This window comes from Anser cygnoides, chromosome 1 (genome assembly GCF_040182565.1).
Source record: "Anser cygnoides isolate HZ-2024a breed goose chromosome 1, Taihu_goose_T2T_genome, whole genome shotgun sequence".
Lineage (NCBI taxonomy): Eukaryota > Metazoa > Chordata > Aves > Anseriformes > Anatidae > Anser > Anser cygnoides.
The window spans coordinates 188,454,573-188,471,738 of record NC_089873.1 but is presented as its reverse complement, the minus strand read 5'-3'; the positions used below and the strand labels follow the sequence as shown (position 1 = coordinate 188,471,738).

The 17,166-nt window shown below is 42.6% G+C and overlaps 1 protein-coding gene across 2 annotated transcripts in view; it reads left to right on the top strand.

Moving 5' to 3' along the window:
• Positions 1–847: 847 nt before the first annotated feature.
• KL (klotho) overlaps positions 848–17,166 on the top strand; it is a 49,560-nt gene continuing 33,241 nt past the window's right edge. Inside the window, exon 1 of one of the 2 annotated variants that reach the window (XM_066989704.1) lies at positions 848–1,327. In XM_066989704.1, coding sequence (XP_066845805.1) covers positions 851–1,327 — 477 coding nt within the window. In that variant the 5' untranslated portion in view covers positions 848–850. Of the gene's footprint in view, positions 1,328–1,399; positions 2,190–17,166 lie in introns of those variants that run through there. The other variant, XM_013189362.3, reaches the window with a different exon arrangement.

Below are 17,166 nucleotides of genomic sequence, written 5' to 3'. Positions count from 1 at the left end.
GATGACCAGCCTGCCACTCAGCTGCTCCCACACCACCTACAGGAGGAACCCTTTAGGGAAGGGATGTTGGTGGTCTCCTGGGCTGTCCAGAGCTTCATCAAATGTGGGAAAAAAATTGGTCGACATCAATGGAAGACTAACTACAACCCTGCACTCTACATCCTTTGCCTCTTCCTTAAAAACACTACAAAACAATACGTGAAACCAAATTAAATTGGTGTGAAAAAGGTGGAGGTTGGAAGTTCTGGAAAAAAAAAAAAAAAGACAGACTCTGCCTGGGCCTGAGAGGTATGAGAGCCCATCCTACATACTAGAGGAAACCTTCAGCAGCTCAGAATAGGTATTTAAATCCATCAGCTTCATTATTAGTGATTACCTGTAATTTTACCTGGAGGGCGTTTATTTTCTAAAAATAAAATGAAATTCTCTCAGTGCCTTCACTCCTTAGTTAAACAATAACTTTATCTCCTGGGAACATCTCTCTGTCCTTAGCAGCCTGTCTAGGAGGTGTTTTAGTCTTAGATGCCCCAGATCATGTTAGAGTTCACACAACTGAACACCGAGCTTCTGCAATGTGTTAAGCCACTTCTTGGCCAAGTTTTCTTGTCTGAAGGAGATGACAACAGCAGCCCGAGACCTTTAGAAAGATTTCTGTGCATCATGCCCACACAGGTAGCTAAGAAGTGTAACCAAATAATCAGGCTGAAAAGCACGGCTTGATTTGTTTCCTCTGCATACAGACCTGTGAGGTTTTTCTAATTTTCACTTGTTTTGCATTGGGTGAAGAGCCCAGTTCACCACCATCCAGCCCCAGAACGGAACAGCTGCTGTTACTCTGAGGTGCCAACCCATGGGTTACAGGGAAGTGTCGGTGTACGAGGTCCTCGCCCGCCGAGTCTCTAATTATTATTACACGAACAATCACAGCAGCGGCGTCTCTCGATGCGATACCGCGACGAAAATACTGCGTGAAGGATTTAAAAACAAAAGGCAGAAAAGCGGCAAAACCCAACACTGCCCCTTCATTCCCTCACGCGAGGCGCTCCCCCCCCTCCGGCCCCGGGGACCCCGGGGCTCCCCCGACGGCTCCTCGGGGCTCCTCAGGGGCAGGGGGCGAGCCGAGCAGCGGCGAAGGGACCCTCGGAAGCCGCGGGCAGCCGGGGACCACGCCGAGGGATGCCAGGGGCGACCCCCGAAGCCGCTCCTACCCGCCCGCCCGCCCCGTCTCACCCCGGATCCCGCCCCCGGAGGCAGCCCTCTCTCTTCCCCGAGGGAGCCGGCTCCGCTCCCCTCGCCGGGCGGGCAGGATGCAGACGGCAGCTCCGAGGTAATTATTAATAGCCGTGCCCACCGGCACGGGGGGCGGGAAGGGGAGAGGTGAGGATAAAAGGGGGCGGCGGGGGGCCGGCAGGAGGGAGCCGCCGTCGCGGAGCCCCGCCGGCAGCATGGCCCCGCTGCTGCTGCTGCTGCTGCTGGTGCTGCTGCTCGGGCGGCCGCTGCTCGGGGCACCGGGGCAGGGATCGGGCACCTGGGCCCGCTTCGCCCGCCTGCCCTACCCGCAGGACCAGCTCTTCCTCCACGACACCTTCCCCGACGGCTTCCTCTGGGGTGTAGGCAGCGCTGCCTACCAGACGGAGGGCGGCTGGCGGCAGGAGGGCAAAGGGGCTTCGGTCTGGGACACCTTCACCCACCGCCCCGCCACGCCACCCGGTGCTGGCTTCATGGGTCCGACGGGTGGCGACGTGGCCAGCGACAGCTACAACAATCTCTTCCGCGATGCCGAGGGGCTGCGGCGTCTGGGGGTCTCCCACTACCGCTTCTCGCTGGCCTGGGCCCGGCTGCTGCCCAACGGCACGGCGCCCCTCAACCCTGCCGGGTTGGCCCACTACGACCGGCTGCTGGGCCGCCTGCGGGCGCTAGGCATGGAGCCCGTCGTCACCTTGTACCACTGGGACCTGCCGCAGCACCTGCAGGACACCTTTGGTGGCTGGGCCAGCCCTGTCCTACCCGAGCTCTTCCGCGACTATGCCGAGCTCTGCTTTCGGCATTTCGGAGGGCAGGTGCGCTACTGGTTGACCATGGACAACCCCTACGTGGTGGCCTGGCACGGCTACGGCACAGGGCGGCTGCCGCCGGGCGTGCGGGGAGGCCCGCGCCTCGGCTACCGGGCAGCGCATCACCTGCTGCAGGTAAATGGTGGGTGGGCAGCGGGAAGGTGCGGGGCCTTCACCTCCCAGCCCTGGTGGCTCTTTGGCCCATGGGTTACGTCAAAGGGAAGGGTGCCCTCAGCTCACCCTCTTGCGTGGACCCATTGACCGGTATGCTACTGACATGGAAGCCAAATTGGCGTGGAACAAGGGTTGGGGCTGAACGTGCCTCCAGCTCCCTGATGGCAGGTGGGCAGCCAACTTGGGTTGGCCAACTGGAGGCACAAACTTTGTGTTTGTAGTTGTTTTAAGTAAATGTCAACGCACCGAGTCAAAACGTTCTCTGTATGCAACAGAAATGTTTAATTCTGCCCTCCAATGTTTGCAAATGTGTGCCATTTCAGTGACAGCTTACAGTTACCGTGGAAGTACTTAACACAGATATTGAAGGAATTCAAGCGTTTGATTAAAAAAAAAATATCTCTGAGTTAATGGAGATGGTAGAGTTGGCTGAAATGTCATATCGAAAGATGTTCTTAACAAAGTATGGGCTTTTCTGACAGCGTGAGCAGTTTTTAGGAAAAAAAGACCCTCTGTTCCTCAGCTATTCTAGTAAGTGGCATCAGTAATTTGCTATAAATAATTTTTATGCAGAGTATCTATATATGCTATAATTGTAAAGTGTGCTAGAAGCATTTTCAGGGAGAATTAAGCAAAAGTGTGTACAATTTTTTTCACCAACAGGCTAAAGGATTCAGTCTGTCCAGCTGTAATGGTATGGCCACTAAGGCGTGACCTATTGTACCTTGATCCACATTCACAAACTCTGCTAATGTCCTGCTCGATGTATGCTTATCATCAGCAGGTGTGTCATAGAGTCTCGTAAAAGATGAGAACATTGAGAAAACATCCAAGACATCTTACCCAACTTTTTGCTGCTTTCCTGCATTACCTTTGCATTGTTTAGTGTTACAAGTATTTCAAGGCAAAAGACAGGTGGGGAAGATGTGGGCAAGGTATCAGAAGGCACTGAAATTCCTGGTCCCATAACTTTTAAACCCTTCAGCAGCCCTCAGGGTGCACTTGGCCAAGTTCAGTGCTGTGATTATACAGTTCACTCAACTAAGTAAGTAAATGAGTAAAGCTATTCATAAATTTCAGCATTTGCAGGAAAGTTCCCAAATTTTGCTGCAAGGCTTTATCATCTAACGCTGTTCTGCTTTTCATAGAGTCATTGAATAGCTTTCAGTGAGTTATTCGCTATTTCACTAACTTTTCATAGTTATTCTGAAGGCACTGGGACTGCATATAGGGTGAGGGCTGTCAGCCTGGGGTGCAGAACCTCAGGAGCAGAAGCTTTGTTTCTCTCTTCATACAGAGGACACACAACAGAAATCATTAGAGCTGCAAACACTAGCACTCGGGTTGTCAAAATGAAGAGTACCTTGGAATCATTACTTCAACTCCAAGGATGGCAGGTTTACTGAGATGGAGTTTACATGTTGTCTGTCACTTTATTTTTTCTTTTTTTCTGAAGTGCCTCCTTTGCCATGGAAAATGGGCAGTTAATGAGGCAGTTCATATTCTGTATGGTGCTCCACTCCACCCTTTGTTCAATTTTTAGCTTCAGACTTGAATTAATACAGGGCTTTGAGAACAGACAAATAAAGATAAACACCCGTTTTGTCCTTGGCTTTTCCATAGTGCTGTCTGTCTTGAGTATTTATATCCCACATCACCACAGTATCTGAGTCTCTCATAATCTGTAGCATATGCTTGTTTTCATAAAAGCCCTCCAAAGAAGGGAAGTGCTTTTTCTATTTAACAAATTAGAAGCCAAGGCACAGGCTTGCCTAGGCACTGTGGAAAATATAATTAAATAAGGAAAGTTTACCAATTCTTCTTGTAGCGATAGAACCTCAGCATTAGTTTTCCCCTCGTGACCTCATTCAGCTTGTTCACAATTAGTAAAAACTTCTTTTTATGCAACAGTGTAAGGCATCGTTTTTTCCACATTTTGTGAACGAGGAACTGAAACACAGGTACGGTTAAGACCAAAAGTATCCACTGCCTGTTAGTGCCCTTTTCCTGGCATGTGGTTTTTTTTTCCCATTGGTTACACTTTCAGTTCTTCTACAAGTCTGATCTCAAAATCTCAGATTGTTCACAGAGAAATCAAGGGATGTGGAGTTCATGGAGAACTCCCATCTGTGAATCTGGCTCCAGGTAGGAATCTTTAGCAGAGGCAGAGATAGAGCCTTAAGGACAGAAAAGTTAGCAGCTTTAGCACTGCGATCCTCCTTTTTTTTCTTTTTTTCTTTTTCTTATGTTTCCATAGTTTATTCATATAAAACCTTTCAACTTGTGCAAGCAATGAGGTAGGAAGCTACAGGGTATTGCTTCTTTGACTACACAGCCTGACATCCATAGAGAAAACATATGTAATCATGTAATGATAGACAAAATTATACCACATATGGTAAAAGCATTGAATTACATTTCCATGTGCAAATTAAATTCTCCTCTTACATAATTCTAGAGTGATTGACTTTACAACTTGAATAATGTTTTTTAATGGGTGTGGGGAAGCGCAAGTAATTTTGTAGGTGACTTGGGTCAGTTATTCTCAGGAACTCATGCAGCCTTCATTTGTATCAGGAAGCTGTACGGCTGTTGCACTACCTCTTAATAACATCATTTGGAGGATGTGCACAGCACCAGTGCTGCCAGGAGATACACTCCTCACAGCCCCGTCTATAAAGATGAGGTTTTATTACCCCCCCCCCCCCAAAAAAAAAAAAACCAACACTTTTAGCTGCCCAAATTTTGGTGCTTATGTCTTACATTACCCGAAACATCCAGTCCCGAGCTTCTTCCTACTCCTCTTTCCTTCTCCGTGGTGTTCTTGTCTCTTTTCTTCCCAGTGAAAATGAGCTTGCAGAACGTGTTTGTTTTTTAAAACGTGAAACCCATCTTCATAATTGTTTGGTTCTCAGTAAAGGAGCAGACTAACTCTTAATATGCTTGCTTTCTGGCATTTTTTTCCTTATTTACAATATGCAGAGTGTTTTAAATGTCTTGTTTCTGCATTTATTCCAACTGAAGACCCTCAGGAGTGGAAAGCTTAATAGCTAGTGAAAGCTGATGTCTACTAATTTATTTTACTGGATGCCAATTACGTTAAGAGACTAAATCATTTCCTTTAAATTCTTGAAAATTCAACAGATATGAATGTGGATTTTGGGCTCTGTCTTTTTGAATGAATTATTTATTATCTGAACAGATAATCAAATAAGTCTTTGATTCAATTCAGGTTGTTCAGTTGAGGGCTGGTGTAAACAGGGCAATGAAGTTTGATCTCATTAATGATGCTTAAATTTGGTTTGAATGGATTTCATCCTATTGCACTACATTTTTAATTACTCATTTTTCAGAACTTCCACAACTGAGTCATGTCAGACTCCAAATGGATAGAGTAAGAGACACTTTTTATAAAGACCAAATAGTAATAATGTAAAAACAGGAATAAAAAAATATTCAGTGGATGCATCCTTGGTTGGTTGTTGAGGGATGTTGATCAGTATACGCTGAAAACTACACTCTTTTATAGTATTTCCGCTGACACTTGAGTTGCTTTTGACATATCTAAGCCCTTCAAACCTGCTGAGAAACAGAAGAAGCCATGCTCATTTATTCACAAAACAAATTGGGTAGATCAAGTACAGTTCATAAAGCTTGGCATTCTCCTGATTCAACAGCCAGAAAATGTCATGCCAGCAATCTCATGTGTATGATGCATTTCTTGTTGAGAGGGGTCGTTCAATGTGATATATTCTGTTTTTTGCAAATGCATTTTTTTCATTACTGGTTCACAGTATATTGTCTGAATTGAACATACTTGGATTTACTCAATATAAACAGCATTTGCAGAAACAGAAGAACACTTTGTTTCCGCAAAGAAGTGAGTGGAACTGCTGCTTGGAAACCAGTCACGTAGCAACAGAGTACTGATTTCCTTTCCCTTCCAAAACAAAAGGTAAGTACTCTTTTGTTGACCTTCAGCGCTAAACCTAATAAAGTTTCAATAATTGCAGCATAGGAAAGCAGGCTTTTCTTGGTGCGTACTGTTTCTTTCAACATTCAGACAGCCATCAAAGTTTCACTCAGTGCAACCGGAATACTTTTGGATTTTCCTGGAAGTAACACAGATCATCATAGCTGTCAAACAACGTATATAATTTTTACAAAAAAGAAGGAAAAATTCAAAGCAACATTATTTTTATTTTTTTCCTGTTCTTGTTTTCTTAAGACTTTATTCGAAGAAGAAAAAACAAATTGGTTCTGTTTCCTGTTCTGAATCTGGTCTTTTTTTCAGTGGGGTAGTATATATTCACAAAGAATTTGCTGCAGTAGTGATTATGCTAATCACCGATCATTTGAATTAAGTAGTTTTCAAACACCAGAGATGACAAACACGTACAGTCAAACCATAAAGCAAATTCAAATCAGATGCTGCTCTTTTCTGTTCCAGTAGCTAGGATTGGTTATGCTATGTTCACAAATTATAACAGCTGTAAGTTGACATACCTTTCTGAAGCTTTAATCATCAAAAGAAAAAAATAAATTGAACTTCATTTTAAAATGTGGTAAACAGAGGAGTTTGATCTTTCACTGATACTCATTTTATTAAAATTAGTTCCAAAGATAGAATGAATAACTTTCCCCTTGCCATTTCTACCTGATTGCATACACATTTGCAGAAGAAATGTTGTTTTCAAATATTCTGCTGTAATAAAAAAGCATTTCGATATCTGTAAAGAGTATTTTGACCCTTAATTATAGAAATATCACGACTACTTGGAGAATAAGGTTTTGTCTTGGAAAAGTAGAGTGGGCTCCCTCAAGTGTACAGGTTCTATAACGTTAAAAGCTTTTTAGAGATTGTAGAAAGACTTATTAAAACTGAACAGGCAGGACCTAGAAATGCTATACAAGTTATTGAAATGGGATGGAAGCAGAATTCATGTGTTCTCTATGTGGAAGAGCACCAGGTTGAGCCCATAGGGATAAGTCCCATCTCAACTCCTTGTTGTTTATTTTGAGGATGAGGATTTGTTATGGGGGTCCCTGTTCCCATTTTGAGGATTTTAGTGCTTAGTAGTTGTGGCATTTATAACCAGGAATCTTTGTATTTGATTCTGTAGACAGCCCCAAATCCGTGTTTTCACCTCTCATTTTAAGTGCCATGTGCCTGATTTGTAGTTGTTGACATAGCAGTTGCTGGAGGTACCTAGGTGATATTTCTGGTTCCTATCCAAGGTAATCTAGTATGCTTCCTTTCTAAATACCATGCTTTTCATTTAAGATCAAAGTTTTTATTTAACATGTTGGGCAGGGCTCTGTTTGGTGTCAGAAAGATAATGAGTACTGATTAACAGCAGTTTAATATAGATAAGGGCATTTAGATAGGCAAAAAAAAATCACAGCTTACAAAGTCTCATTGGATGCATGAGTGTAAAGCTGTCTGCTCCTTGATAATCTTTTATTTCCCACTAATAAGAGCCCATAAAATATGATACATTCTTGGTTCTCTCTCTTCAACTTTCAACTTTCAACTTTCCTGAATTAGAAGAGGTCCTCTATTTGTTACATTTTGGGGGGATCTGAAGTGAAGCGTGTGGAAGGTCTCCTTAGGGATGAGGAAATTTGGAGATGTTGTATTTTAAGTGTTTTTAAGCGACTAATATACATAGCCTTCTTAGACTGGGAGGAGCAGGAAAGAACAAACAGACACACGTAGGTACTCTGTAGTTTGCTTTGCTCCAGTTAGTGGAGCCTTGTGATTTACAGTTTGTAGTTGGCAGAGTTGGAGGGCTGTTTGCTAATCCTTGCAATTGAGCATGCGATTTGTGTGTTTGGTTGTTGCTGATGAATGGTTAAACTGCTGAACTTAATGTGAAGGTGCAGGGATGGTCCTGGCAAAGTTTTATAGAAACCAAGAAGTCAGCAATCAAAGGAACATTCTTGCAGAGACTTGTAAGTGAAAAACATCTATACAAGGAGATTCTCTTCTTCCTTTCCATGATGGTAAAAACAAAGAAGAGGAAATGATGGAGAAATGCTTCTGAAGAAGTAGGGGATGTGACCTCCATATACAATGATGACACAAGTTGTAGAAATTAGAGAATGTATGTTACCTATTTTAAATACTAAATAAAAACTTTTCGTGTTTGAATATCTGCCTGCTAAAGCTCACATAAGACTGTCTCAGGTAAACTTGTGACTGCTGATTTTAGATTAAGTCTGTGAATATGAAACAGAAGAATAAAGTTGTAGAAAATATCTCTGGATGTTTTGGAAATTACTGAAATAAAGATTGGACAGATATCTGAAGGAGAAGGTGACCCATGGAATATGAGCATGAATATAAACATGAGAGAAAATACTGGCTTCTGGAAGAGAAATAGATCTGATTTTCTGCACTGGAGAGAAAATATGCCAGCAGAAACAGAAGGTGGCTTGCCAAGAAGGAAGAGTAGTAACTGACTAAGCACAAGAGGAGAACGAAAGACATGCTGGCCATAGCCAGGGACTGGAGCTTTTGGAAAAAAATGGGATGAGTAGGAGACAAATGGTAACAAAGATATAGAAGGATATAGAAGAATTAGTGCTCACCAGTGCTCTCTATAAATACTCCTGGGCATAAATATTAACGAGAGGAAGAAAATTTAGAGTTAAAGGACAATATGCTCACACACAAAAAAGGATAAAAATTCAATATCCATAACATTAGATTGGCTATTGGAATACATTGATAGCCCTTAGAGGATGAGTTTCTGGAATGGCCTTTCAGTGTTAGTGGTAGGAACAAAATCTTTCTATAAGACAGAGAGATCCATTTGAGAAAAGACACTCGTGATGCATTTGGTGGTGGTGGAGATGGCAGGACTCCTAAACTTGTATTCTTCCTCCTTGCTGGCAGATTGGAGGCAGAATGATGTATGGCATAATTTAAGCTCTGGAAATGTAATTCAATGGAAGAAAAATTGAAATATGATATATATTAGCAGTGAATGTAGTTTGTTTAGGGTAGTGGTGATAGCAACTTACTTCTGGCTTACTGTAACAGCTTAAACTCTGCTCTGAGAGCACAAAACACCATAAAAACCCTGGCCTTCTATACTAAGTTTGTGGTATATCACCCTGGAGATTTGGCAGGGAGGGTTCTTCTGGATGCACACTAGGTTAAGTAGGACAAAGCAACTGAAGAATCTCTGGGTTTGGCCACACTGAAGCATATTTTTGTGTTGCTTCGTTTTTATGTATGTTTAGTCTGGGAAGAAAATAGCGCTCTGTGTTACGGAGAGCTGCACAAGTTTAAAGTTTAGTTTTGTTTGGATTCTGAACAAAAAGATGCTCCAAATTCTCTCAGTTTCCAAAGCCTTTACAGATGCTGTTTACAACAGCTGCTGAAGGAACCGAGGGGCTGGGACTGCGGACGGTCGCAGGGCTGCCGATTGCTGTGGGGTGGGAAGCACAGGGGTTTCTGCACGTCGCAGGATCCGGCCGCCCTGGGAGCCTGGGGGTGCTGTGAGGCCCCCTGCGACCTGCTGTTGGGCAAGGGGCTGACCACGTGCATTTCCAGCAGGTCTGCACGTGGCAATTTTGATACTTGCACTTTGGGACACGATAAGGGCTGAGCGTTGAGTTCTGTTTTAGTCAGCTTAGCACACCTCTAAGGACAGCTGAATCGTTTAAAATTGACCAGGAGAGATTATACTGTGGAAATGCCTCGTTATTTTGTGAGTCCAAAAGTCAACCCAGAAATGCTTTTGTAGGTTAATCAGTTTAATGCCCTTACTAACGGCTAAGAATTGTTGGCACCCCGGGATTATATCTCGCTGGACAAGTTTACAAGCTCTTTGCTTTACAGTTGGGAAGATAGCAGCATCTGTTTGTTTTGATCCCGCTTCTAGAAAAGACAGCAAATAGTTGGGCGGGGAGAGGGCACAGGCTTGTAGTTGGTCACACGCTCTGATAAGAGCTCACTGGGATTTTCCAATGCCTTTTTCTCAGTCAGCTTTTTTCTTGTTCTTTTGAATATGCAATAGCTCCACTGGATCAGTTGTTTTCCAGAGCTGAGGGCAAAGTTTACCCAATTTGTTTATTTAACTTTCAGCGTTTTAAGGAATAATCTTGTTTTTGCTGCAGGCATGTAGCAAATGTAGTTATTGATTAATTATTCTAATTTTCTTTCCTTAAGTATGTATGGAAATGATAGAATTCTGCAGCATTTATTTTCTTTTGAGATTTTGTTTGGGAATATATTGCATTGTCAGGCTGAACAATGATTTTTTTGTTTTACATTGTCTAAGTAATAAAATTTTACTTAAAAGTCAATCCAATAATTCTGACCTCGGGTTTGGAATGAAAGTTCAGCTGGCTCGTGATTGTTCAGTGATAACACGCTTGTTGTAATACACTTATTTCATTCTTCAATTCTTTTCCTGTTGTAGCACAACGTTAACTTGGGTACAGGCTGTGTTTGGAGACAGAGTTTTCAGGTCACTAACAGGAGAGAAAGGTCACCAAACAGCATGGCCATCATCACTTACATATCCCACGAGGAGGCAAAACCCAGGCCAGAAAGAGTCGTAACAGAAGCACGGGGTGATAGGAAAAAGGAGCAATAGGAAAACGGACAGTGAATGAGGAGGTGGGGAAATGTGGGGTGACGTGGTGAGTGGGAATGCAGGAGAATGGGTTTATGAGAAAATACTGCATTGTTGTGTGCATATTTAGCATTTAAAATTAAACTTGGTGTGAAATGAGCTGGCCTGGAGTCCCCCAGAGGTGAGCCATTCTCTAGTTCATTTTTATTTATAAATGTCATATGAATTTTTCTGTGGGAAGCTGGCTAGTGATTTAATGAAATCACAAACCATGCCTCACAGTGATGGAGCCTAATTCCAAGAGCCAATTTTGGCTTTTGGTGCTCCTTCTGCCGTCCTCCCATTGCCATCAGCACTGAGAGATGGCGGACACTGAACATCCAAAAAAAAAGAAGGAGAGTTGCTGTGTTAAGGCAGGGCTTTTCAAAGGAGCTTAAGGGAAATCAATGAGAATTGAATTTTCCATAAACTTTTTTTTTTTTTTTTGAGAATCCTGTCACTTCCAAGCACATAAGTAAATTATGAAGTTGAACAGATGTATTCCTTGAAAAAAGATGTTTATTCCCATATTCATGTAGCACGTCTACCATGCCAAGTGTAGGACTTTGAAAATGCACCGAAGGATCTCTTGAGTTGGATTTATTATAGCAGTTCCTTTCCCAGCCATTACAATTCCTCTTGTTTTGAACGCGAAGGGGCTACTTGGGTAAACCATCAAGGGCAAGGAACAGAGCTGCAGGAATAGGGTCCAGCTGCAGTTTTACTTCCTAATAATATGCTTGGTACAATCAAAAATCCCTCTTATTCTTTCTCATCATTACCTGCCATTAGTGCCCCCCAAACCCCCATCACGCCAGCTAGCCTTTTCTCAGATTCCTAATGACTCCTGTTTTCAGAAAGTAATGTAATGTAATTAGAGCAAATCAGAAGGATCTAAAACCTATACAGCTGGAATTTGCTGATTCATGGAAGTTAAAGTATTTAAGAGAGATCCTTCAGTTTTCCAAAGGAAAAAAAAAAAAAGAGAGAGAACTAAGGGAAAGAAAAACCTACCATTTTAGTTTTACTTTACCATGGAAATTCTTGCTGTCCCATTTTGCCGTGTTATTGAAAAATTTCATTTTGATACAGTGAGTCAGTCAGTCATTTCAGACGCTGCCTTCTGTATTCTTCCATTGGATGAGTGCCCACTGCTTCAAATTGGGTCAGTTTACCCTTGTGAAATTGCTGTATAACCTGCTGCAATATGACTGACTTCTTGAAGCTGCAGATTGATGCCTTTTATTCTTTGATGAAAGAAATAAAACAGTCTCAGAGGTGTCAGGATGGAAGTCTTGCACCATAGCACTTTCCCCGTGTCTCATATTAGTAGCTGGGCTGCTGCTTATGCCACTTTTGTGTGAAACTGGAATTACTCAGCCATTTGTCCCACTCCCCATCTCTGTTTCTGGCAAACAGAAAAGCGGTGCTTGAAGGAGACAGTTGCTTAAAATAGGGGAGAATTCCAATAAAAGCAGCAACAAATTGGCACGAGCATCCTCAGAGTCTGGGTATTAAAACTAGCAAACTGCAGCACAGAGCAGCTCAGAAATGGCTTATTTCCATAGCACAGCTTAGGGTAATGATATAGAGACCACTTTGAAATTGGCATTGTAGAGGAGGAGATACTAGTTCTGGCTTGTGTTAATCTGATTTTGGACATTCTGGCCTGGTGGTCAGGGAGGAATTTCACCCAAGTTATACAGTCAAGGAACAGTGATGTGTCTTGTTCAGCCACCTTTTTTCCCTCTGTCTGTGCCATGGAAGGTAGCCAGGTTCCCAAGTTAGTTAGGGCATTTTATTTAAATCATTTCCATTCTGTTGCGAGGGTTTAGGATTCTGATGGTATCTTTGTTCTCTCCTGTTTTATTTCTATGGCCCATTGTGAAGTTTGGAGCATTTGGGTGGCTTTTCTTGCATTAAAAGGTTTCAGGATTTGTTTTGTGGCTCACAGTGCCATGAACCTGGGAAAGAAGTGTTGAATAGTGGATACTGTCGTGTAGTGTCTGGAGCTAAAATCTTGTTATACTATTGCAGGCAACTAAATGTGACGATCGACATATCTCCTTTCAATGTTTTGCTAATGGACTGTTCATTTTGTGGGAGTGCTTTTGGGGAATATATTTAGGAATGAAGTGAGTATGGAAGTGTGAAAGTGGGAGAGCAATGGGAAAGGGTCAAACATACACATTGGATCATCATGTTCCCAATGTGGGAAAGGACCTGGAGATTCTGGAAAGAGACTTGCAGGGCACTAGCATTTCATATTCATAGACAGTAGACCTAAGACCATGTAGAAATGCCTGAGCTATTCAAGCATCTGGGGGACAAAGCATACTGGGAGGTATGCAGAGACAAGGGAGTCAACAGGTATGTCAAATCTATAATGTAATTAACCAAAATAGACAGTTAACTATCAGTGAAAGAGGCTTCCTGTGACACTAATGCTGACATTGGACATAAGACAGAAGCAGCAGCAATGACAGCTGCCCAACAAGCTGCCAGGCAGACTCTTTTTTTTTTTTTTGATACATCACTGTTTGTGTAATAAAACAACTTAGTATTTCTAAGTGGCTGGTGCAAGCAGTTGAAATCTTATGGGAGTATTGCAGAAGAAACTCATAGACCAAGATACGTTGCAGGAGACAGTCTTGCTCATTTGAAATCAGACTTTCTGCAGTGTTCCTTTTTTCTGTGGTCCAAAGACTTTTCTAGTTAGATGGCTTTTAGTGGTTTTCCTGTACTCAGTCAGTAAAACACAGCACATCTTGTTTTATCATGAAACATGAGTAATGAAGCATTTTTATTTGGCTGATTTTGCATCAGGGTTTTATACAAGTTGTTAGAATTTGTCCTTGGATGGTACTGACAATCCTTACCTATCTCTAATAATATGCAAAAGAAACTGGTTCTCAAAAGACATCAAAACTGAACTCTGTCGTCTTGCCAAATGCAATGACTTGGGCAAAGTGTTGTTACTCAATAGCAGCTTTCATTTTTCAAACATCTGTCCACATGTTGGATTTCCTCACTTACAGCAAAGTTGACTGCTTGTGCTTATTATCCTGTCCTATCTGACATAGATAATTTCCTCTTCTCAATCCCATTCCCCTTGACAGCTTCATTATCCTCATCATTGGCTATTTTTTGTGTCTCCTCATTCCCAGCACAGAGGGTTATCTTCTCTTCAGTACTTCTGAATGTCCCATCCTTATTTTGCAAGATTGTAGATCTTTCAGCATCTCCTCAGATTGTTTCTCAGAATAATCTGCTCTTCCTAAAATGCCTACTGCTGAACACCTATGCGGTCTTGGTTAAGGAAAGAAGGATGATCTTGTAGTGAAGACAGACAGCTTGGTTGAGAGCTTGGATTTCTGAATCTAAGAACAGGTGGAAAGGAAAACAGGTAGTATTTTTAAAGATTAATTTCCATGTGTTAGAAGCTTGGATACTGAATATGAGGGCCAGAGAAAAAAAAGAAACATTAAACTATGGGAAGTTAGATGTTGTGTTTTGAGAGGCTTTTCTCATGTTCCACTATTTTTTATGGCAGAGACCATGTAAAAGTACATAAGTGAAGAATGAGTTTGATTTCAAGCAGAGGAGTCTCAGGAGTAAGTTCCCTGGGTGCTGTGTCCTGTTCAGGTGTCCAGTCTCAGCACTCTCTCTGCGTTCTCACCCCACCTCCTCCTTCAGCTTCTCTGTAGCCAACCTTCTGTACTTGACTTTTGTGTTTCTTGTGACAAGCCACTGAATGATGGCCTTCTTTCTGTGGCATAGTGGGAGGAGGAGGATAGGATAGATTAATATGACACTTTGCAGTTTAAATAAGACATATGCTTAAATCGGGTCACTTACAAAGTTATAGAAATATTTTCAGGAGATAGCAAAAAGAAGAATCCAAGACTCTAAATGTGTGGCTTAAAGCCCAAGAGAAGTTCCAGTTGTGGGCTAGGAAGGAACTGAGTACAGCTCATAATTCATGTTTGCTTAGAAACAGGTGAGGGACACAAGTCTTACGTGTGTTCGTGGGAACAATCAATGAATGGAGAAGGGTAACATAAGGAAGGCTAACATAAGGCTAACATTAAAAGCTAACATAAGGAAGTAGTTTTTTATGGCCAATTAGGTGCAGGAACTCATCGTTGAAAGAGGTGACTCAGACCAATAATTAGGCAAAGTTAAAAAACAGGATTTGTAATGAATACAGATAACAATTTAAATTATTGTCTCCCACTTAGAGATCAGTATGATGCTTGAAGGGTGGAACACACCACATTTATCTGAGAGGCTTTCATGTTTTTTTCTGGAGCTTATTCTGGAACGTCAAAGGATATGAGATGGGTTGGACAGCTTGACCAGTTGCAGTCGTTCTTATATTCCGTTATTCTTCTAAAGGAGTGACAAGACACTGCTTTCTTGCTCCCCATGTTATGTTTCTGGTAAGATTAATTACTGACCTTAGAAGAACAGTATGCCTAATTGAGGGTGGACACAGCCAGTACAGAAATGGAGTTTCACTGTCGGTTGGCCACCAGCTCCTGAGCTCCACTTCATGGTGCTAACAGAAGAGTTGGATGGAGATTAGAGCCTGCAGAGTCCCCACGTTCACTTTTGTGTATAGCATGAAGGGTTTGTTGGTATTGGCACTGGGTGCAACTGGGACAATCCTCAACCTGCAAAGATTATCAATAGCAGATTATATTCATCCAAGATCTGATAAAACGGTGTTAAACTTCCTGGGTTCATGTCCACCCTGAGCTACAGGTGTCAGCAGCAGGGCATTTTGCTAGCTTGAGTGAGGCCGTAGCATGGAATATAGGTCCTATATTCCACAGTTTGCTGGCATCCCAGTGCTGTCTTCCCAGCAGCGTCTGCATCAGCCCTGAGACACAGTTTGGCATCTGCCTGGCTTTTCAATACTTGGCTTTTCAATAACCATTATAAAATGTGGTCTAGTGTAAAGATATTCCCCTTTAAGTGGCTTGGCAGCATTCCCAGTGATCCCAGAGGGAAAAGCATGTGGGACTTGTTCTCCAGCTTGGAGCCAGCTGTCCACTGGGCTGACCAGGGGTGTAGCTGTGTGTACTTTGGCTCTGCACCACGGCGAGTGAAGACACTGGCTAAGCTGCACTTGGTTCCCTGCAAAACTTTGGCATAGAGCTGCTTTATTTGAAGTGGTGGGTCAAGAGCTTGAGAGTCATACAGCAGTGCTCTGTCGGGGCTGGCAATGGCTGGGTAGACACCTCTCCCTCGCAGGCTGGGGAACAGACACAGGGGAAAGCAATCGCATTTGAGCTAATTTTAGAGGTTTTCAGCAGAGACATCCATGTTTGAGCTCACCATTCTAACTTTATTTTACAGGTAATGGAGAGAAGTGAGCATGGTGAATCTCATCCTAAGAATAATAATAATAAAAAAAAAAGATTAATTTTCCCATCTCTGTCTATGGGGTATAAACAATCCATGGTGAGAAACTCAAACATATATATATATATATATGTATTTTTTTTTTGTAGACAGACTTTTACGCTTAGTTTAATGAAGGTGAGGGGAAGGGGGATGGATGAGAGAGGAGGGGAGTACTGGAGGGCCAGTACAAAAATTGGATAGAAGTACTTAGTGCTCCTGTGACTTCTCCGATGGTGAACTCTGCCATATGATCTGGATTGTATGCACGTTTTGCCTGATCCTCACGTATTTCAGGCATCTGGTGTCTGCTGCAGATCTGTGGGGAAATCCAGTATCTCATGCTCTCCTCTGTTTTTTTCTGAGCACTCAGCTGAGTCTTCTGACACAGGGAAGCATCTGATGGATGGCGATACAATTCCCCCTGCAAGGGCAGTCAGCAGCACTTGCTTGGTCTTCTATAGCTGGAACAAGCAAATGGCTGTGGTTTTCCACACAAGATCTCATGGATGTCGAGTAGCCTTATCCTGTGGTTCTTCACATAAGGAAAAGTAGGACAGGAAAAGACATACAGCCGTCAGGTAGAGGGGAATTAAAAAAAATCCACTTCAAAACCAATTAGTGCTTTTTGTCTAATCTGTCAGATCATGTTGAGCACTGGGTTTCATAGACAGGAAGGTTAATGAGGATGAGGCTTGGATGAATGGAAATAACTACAGGTGCAATGGACCCAAAACACTGTGAACTTACGGTATCAAAGTCAAGCCAGACATATCTGATAGCTTTCTGCGATACCTGATTATCTAGAGAAATAAAATAAGATAAACCTAATCTGTATTTCAGTAAGACAGTCGAAATAGTGCCATGTGGGGAATTACTGTTGAGATCAGGAGGATGGG